The sequence below is a fragment of the Carassius gibelio genome, chromosome A17 (genome assembly GCF_023724105.1).
Source record: "Carassius gibelio isolate Cgi1373 ecotype wild population from Czech Republic chromosome A17, carGib1.2-hapl.c, whole genome shotgun sequence".
Taxonomy (NCBI): domain Eukaryota; kingdom Metazoa; phylum Chordata; class Actinopteri; order Cypriniformes; family Cyprinidae; genus Carassius; species Carassius gibelio.
In genome coordinates this window covers 17,221,775-17,227,774 of record NC_068387.1, presented here as the reverse complement: position 1 = coordinate 17,227,774, position 6,000 = coordinate 17,221,775, and the positions used below count along the sequence as shown (strand labels likewise).

Below are 6,000 nucleotides of genomic sequence, written 5' to 3'. Positions count from 1 at the left end.
TTTACTAAAAAGCTTTAATTTCAGAAAACAGATCCAGTAATGCATGTAGCCAGTTACAGTTGTTCATGTGTAAAACACATGTAGTAACAGCAAAAAAAAAAAAAGTATTTCATTGATCAATTCCAAGTCCATTTAAAGTAAATGAAGTAAATGAAAACTAACCAGCAATATATAGACAGAGACAGGTTACAGACTGTTCATGAACTTAAACATTAGCTTTGGGAATTAAGGAATACTATATGCATTGACAAAAGAGTTTTTAATGATGTAGTTTTACAGGTTGAGAGATGTGTTTGAGAGGTGAACGGAATAATGAATGTAAAGTTAGTCATTTAGGAGATAAATTCATTAGTAAACATGTAAAATCAACTCTCAATGACAACAATGCATGCGAACGCACACAGATGTTAGACATACTGAAAGTTTGCTTGCATGATAATCAAAATTACACATTCCAATACATAAATCAAACCAAAAACTAACAGACTGAAATATTCAAACATATATAACCATTCACCTGGACCAACTGATGGAGGATAAAAAAGTATCCAAACTGGTTTGAGAAAAATCGCCAGCATATTAGAACTCATAAAGGCTCAAAACAAATTAATTGTGAGATTATGTAATGGCAATTATTGGAAACATATATTATGAAACACACATATGCAATATAAATATACTTCCCTCAAAAAAACTAAACAAAAATAAAGTCACATTGGCTTTGTGACAAATTTAAATTAGACAAAGAATGGTCCCCAGTAGAATAATAACCTCAAGATTATTTGTCCTATGATGATTCCCTCTCAGTTCAACATTAAACATTTAAAAAAATAACAAAACATGAACATTAAAGAAATTATGCTTTAAAATTAAAAACAATTGGGAACAAAAGGTGCTTATCAGAGAAAAAATGTTGGTTAGGAATGGCATCATGTTCTATGGACTGTTATTCAGGATATAATCCAACATTTTATAGTGAGGGGCTTGACGCTTAAAACACAATGGACAAGGTAAATTTCCAACCATGAGCATAACTAAGAGCATACATGTATATAATTCAGTCTCTACCAATGAACAAAATAAAAATAAAAATATGTATTCAAGCTCATCTTGCTTCAAACTCACACCTCTCCCTACTTAAGCTTATGTAAAAAAAAAAAAATTAACTGCACCTTTCAGGTAAGGCAGTTAAAACTTGGATTGATCATGTCATGGGAACTCACATTCTGTGTATTTGATGTAATACTAACAAAAGTCTACAGACTGATGGTTCTGTCCTCTAAAACAGTAATCAATGACTAAAGATGGGGGGGGGGGTATTTATGAAAAAAAATTAAAATAAAAAAATTGGTAAACTACTGACACTCTCACAAAATTCCTCAATTGACAGTACATCTTTAGGAATACTTTTGCAAACCTCAAGTCATACTTGAGAAAAAGTATTTGTTCTTGAATCCCAAGCCCCTGATGCCTTTTGTCATCTTTACTGTAATGCCTCTACACAGATCTGCTCATCTGTAATCTCATCCAGCATCTGAACACCAACAGGACTGCATATGTCACTGTCGTACACTTCTGTGCCCATCAGCGACTCTTCCAGACCCTCTGTTTTGGTCTTTGGAAAGCCATGCTGTTCAGATGGTGAGGTGCTATCAACAGACTCTAGGTCTTCGATGCCAGCACGGTAGTGAATCATGAGCAGAGTCAACGCTTGGAGTCGTTCACCGGACTTGGCCAGAGCTGCTGAGATGAGGGCCTTGTGCCGGGAATCAATCGTTTCTCGCTCTTCCACACTCAAAGTATTGTTATGCTCCAGCTCCTGGTCAATCTCCTGCTGCAACTTGTCCAACATCAACTCCAGTTTATGTGAACGCTCATCTGTTGGGAGGCCACGGTAAAGATCTCGACCAATCTCTTTGACGGCAATGAAGACGCTGTCATCCAGCCCACCTTCCTTCCGCACCAGTTTGGAGCCACTACTACCAGGTGGCTGCTTGGAAGGACTGGCCCCAGTATAGGTCTCTGTGTCACTGCTCTCATTGTCAGATGTGTTAGGTGTCTGTTTCGGAGAAGGCTCCACCGGTCCTGATCCTATTTCTGCAACCTGTTCTGCAAGTCTGGCTTTGGGCACCTGCCTCAGATTGAGTAGTCGAGAGCTAGTATTGATAATGTGACGTGTAAGGCCAGTAGTTGCCCGATTGATGGTAGACTTGGCCTCAGGATCTGCTCCACGTCGGACTGAGGCAGCTACGCATTTAGGAAACTCTGTTAGACACTTCTCCTGACACTTCTTGTGACAGACATAAGAACAGGTCATGCACTGTGAGGCAGCCTTGGTCCACACCTTCTTCTTGCAATAATCGCAATAAGTGGGATTCTGGAACTGAGTGTCTTGAAAATTGTGCCGCATATCTCCAAACTGCATGCCGCTGTAGCTTGGTTCATCCCGGGTTGCCATGAGTACCTGCTCCCGTTCCTTTTCCCGGTCTTTTAAGTCCTCTTCCTGAAGACTTCCATGCCACTCACGTTCTACCAATCCACTGGAGAGGTCTGACTCCCCATCTGCAAGGTAAGTGAAGTTGAGGGTAACATCTCCGTAACAGAGTTTCTCATTGAAACCTTTGTGAGTGCTCAAGCTGCGCAAAGCAGTACGGCTGACGCTGGCCCTTGGTTCAGGAGCACATAGACGAAAGGTGCTCTGATATTCAGCAGATGATGTGGCTAAGCATTCCAGTGCTATGTGTTCCAAGCGCAAGCTGACGTGCCCTAAGCACAAGAGACTACCAAGCTTGAAGGGGTCCTTGCACCAAAGTGCTACATTAAGGAATTTGTAGTGGCTTTCCACCTCAAAGATCACAGAGGCTTTGTTCCATCGGGCAGCTCTGCTGCGGTACATGATTTCAGATGATTCCCAGAGACCCTGCTCATCGACACTGTCTCTAGTGTTGGAGGAGCTCTCGGATATCTTGTCTTTGGCTGAATCTTGCTTGTTTGTGGCTGGAATATTTGGGATTTCCTCTGCAAGCTCTGGGTGTTTACTCACAGGCTTTGGCTCTGGTGACTTCACAGGGATTTTCTCTACTGTTTTGTCACCACTGCCAGCAGTGGGTTGTGTTTTCTCTGGACTCTTTTCCACCACAGGTTCATTACCTTCAAACAAGCTCTGAGTTTCTGAAGATGCAGATGTGACTTTTATATGGGGCCTGGGAGGGACAGGAGGGCGTGCAGGTGGTGGAGGAGGGGGCACCATTGGTCTCTGTGGTGGTTCAGAAGGTTCAGCAGCCTTGAGAGTTGGTGCCTTTGGTGATTCTTTGGGCTGGGGTTTGAGTGGGGACTGAAGGTTCAGTCTGCGGTTGAGAATTGGTGAGATGGAACCAAGGGGCTTGGCCAAGTTGGCCACAGTTTTTTTTGGACTTTGGTTTACAGAGAGCAGGAAATCCTCCTTAGTGTCAACAGTGACTGGAGCTGGAGTTGATTTGGACTCAACGATTAGCTCCTCAAACTCAGAGTCATTGTCTCTGTGATCAGATATGTCCATGGTGGTTATCGGGGCTGGGTCCTCCTCGTAGCCCCCAGGATGATGAAGATAACTTGGTTCCTCTATTGGTCCTAGGGTTTCTTGGAGCGTCCCCAAGCCCAAATTAGGCACCAGGTGCCGGACCGGCCTCTCATATAAAACTATCACTCTTTCTCCAGCTTGTTTTAGCAGCTTCGGCACTTGGACAGAGGACGTCACTTTGACTCCTATGAAAATAGACATAAAGAATGATTAATTCTTTGCAAATCTATTATAAAAACTTACATCAATTGTCCATCAAATAAACTATCCACAACTATCCAAAGTCAAACATTCCACTTGAATAGTAAATATAAGTCTAACCTCCAATAGCAATGAGGCGATCTCCTCTCTGTAAGTCCGCCAGGGCAGCTGGGGAGTTTGGGGTGACAGTCTCTATGCTTACATGCACCGTGTCACCATCACTGGCAGGGACATGCCTGAATGTCATTCCCACGCTCCCAGATGGCCCTTTGATCACCTCAGTCTGCAACAGACAAAGAGAAACAATATCAGATTTGATAATAATCTTAATGAAAGGGTTGTGTAATTGAAGAAACTTGAGACTGACAATTATAATAAGATTCCAAGTAGATTTGTAAATTGTAATCTTTTCTTTATTGCAGGTGTTGTTCTGGCATACATTACTTCAAGTCTTAAGATCACCAAGTGGGACTGGATTGAAAATAAGTCGTTAGGGGAAGCTTTTGTTACAAGTTGAGAGGAACACTAGCAGTTAAGCCAAAAGACAGTGTTTCTAAAAGCTTATCTTTTGACAGCAATAGCAGTTTATAATTAGGGCGGACAACCTACATTATGATGTGAACAAGACAGCCATCACTTTCTATAGAAATCTCTCTCTTCCCATCACATCTAACAGTTTTCATGGTGATAAAACAATGCTCTCTAAAACGAAGGAAGGGAGGTCTGCAATTACTTCGAATTTCACTGCAAATGTGCCACAAAGTAGCAGATGCTGTATCAGGGCTGGCTGCATCACAAAATTCTACATCAAAAAAATCCACCTGCAGGTCCACCTGCCCCTCGGGGTGACACAATACAACAACAGGTACATATAAGGAGTAAGTTAGTGTACCAAAGTGAGGAAAAAATCCACTAGATCCACCAACATACAAGAATTATGTTCTGGACTGTATAATTGTACTGTAGCACAAATACGAGTGATTGTTTTTCATTGATCTTTCCATGATATGTCCTGTCTCCCCCTTTGTCTCTCTTTGTCCTCTGTGCTGGGGGTGGGCACAAAAAACAGGATGCAGATCTAAGCTGCTGAGATGGATGACTGTAATTTTGCTGCTGTCATTTGTTATAACCCTTGAGAAGGGCACTGATTGAGTTAAACGGGTGAGGAAAAAAACAGACAATCTACTCAAGTTGGTAAGCAGAGGACTGACTTGCCCAGTTTTGACCAATGACTGTCTACAGAAACATTCAAGAACCCTCTGAAAGTTCTTAGAAGGCAACTTACAAAAAACACCCAAATTCAACTGTATAAAACTTATTATATAGTCTGAATATTATATTATTAATTCATCTAACTATTTAACATTGATATCTTATAGTGCTATTGCCTTTGTGCCACTGATCAAACAAAAATAATAGTTTATTTGAATATTTAATTTACTGTTTAAAATGGCCAAGTGAACATCACAAAAAATGGTTGAAAACTGATTCATCAAATTATTTCAAAGCATGTTTTTTACATAATCCATTGCTTTGCTACTGAAAGAAGGCATTTGTGGTAGCCTCAGGAGTAACAAATGAGACAAGGGGAGAACACTTGTGCCAACACTATTTGCATACATGTCAGCTAGCTGAGATGCTGATAAGTTTGTTTATAACAGACAAAATAAATACACAGGAACATTAATCTTAATGACTGAAGGGCTGCTGTGAAACTCTCCACAGAGATGATTAATTCTGAACATTTCCTCCCGCAGGACACAACCTGATCCCACCATTTACACGTGTCAGAGAGGGTTCGTGGGAGAAAAACAAAAGCTCCAGGCTTTTTTTTTTGAGGACACTGTTGGTCTTTTACCAGCATATTTGGGATAATTCATTGCAACCTTTCCAAGATTAGAGAATGAAAATGAAAGCAAAGCGTATGTAAAGAATCACTGGTATAATCCAGAATAAAAGTGATATTCTGGATTTAAGGAGTTGAATTGCTGAAACAAATATGACAAACACAGAAGACAAGACACCATTGTTTGCATGGTGGACAAAGGGCTGTGATCTAGAGATGGCTTTCATCTGCTATTAACCATAACAAACACAAAAAATTACTTCCAAACATTCTGATCAATGTCTTCTGGTACAGGAACATGTTGTACCTCAACATCAGAACTGGTTAGACCTACATTATATGATGCCTTGAGTTTAAGACGGACCACAGAAGCGTTACCATCAGACGGAATAAA

The 6,000-nt window shown here is 40.8% G+C and overlaps 1 protein-coding gene across 1 annotated transcript in view; it reads right to left on the bottom strand.

Moving 5' to 3' along the window:
* Positions 1-240: 240 nt before the first annotated feature.
* The window catches only part of LOC127933194 (PDZ domain-containing protein 8), a 32,740-nt gene continuing 26,980 nt past the window's right edge, over positions 241-6,000 (bottom strand). Inside the window, exons 4-5 of the mRNA XM_052529994.1 lie at positions 3,881-4,043; positions 241-3,744 (exon numbers count right to left, since the gene is read on the bottom strand). Coding sequence (XP_052385954.1) covers positions 1,484-3,744; positions 3,881-4,043 — 2,424 coding nt within the window. The 3' untranslated portion in view covers positions 241-1,483. The remainder of the gene's footprint in view (positions 3,745-3,880; positions 4,044-6,000) is intronic.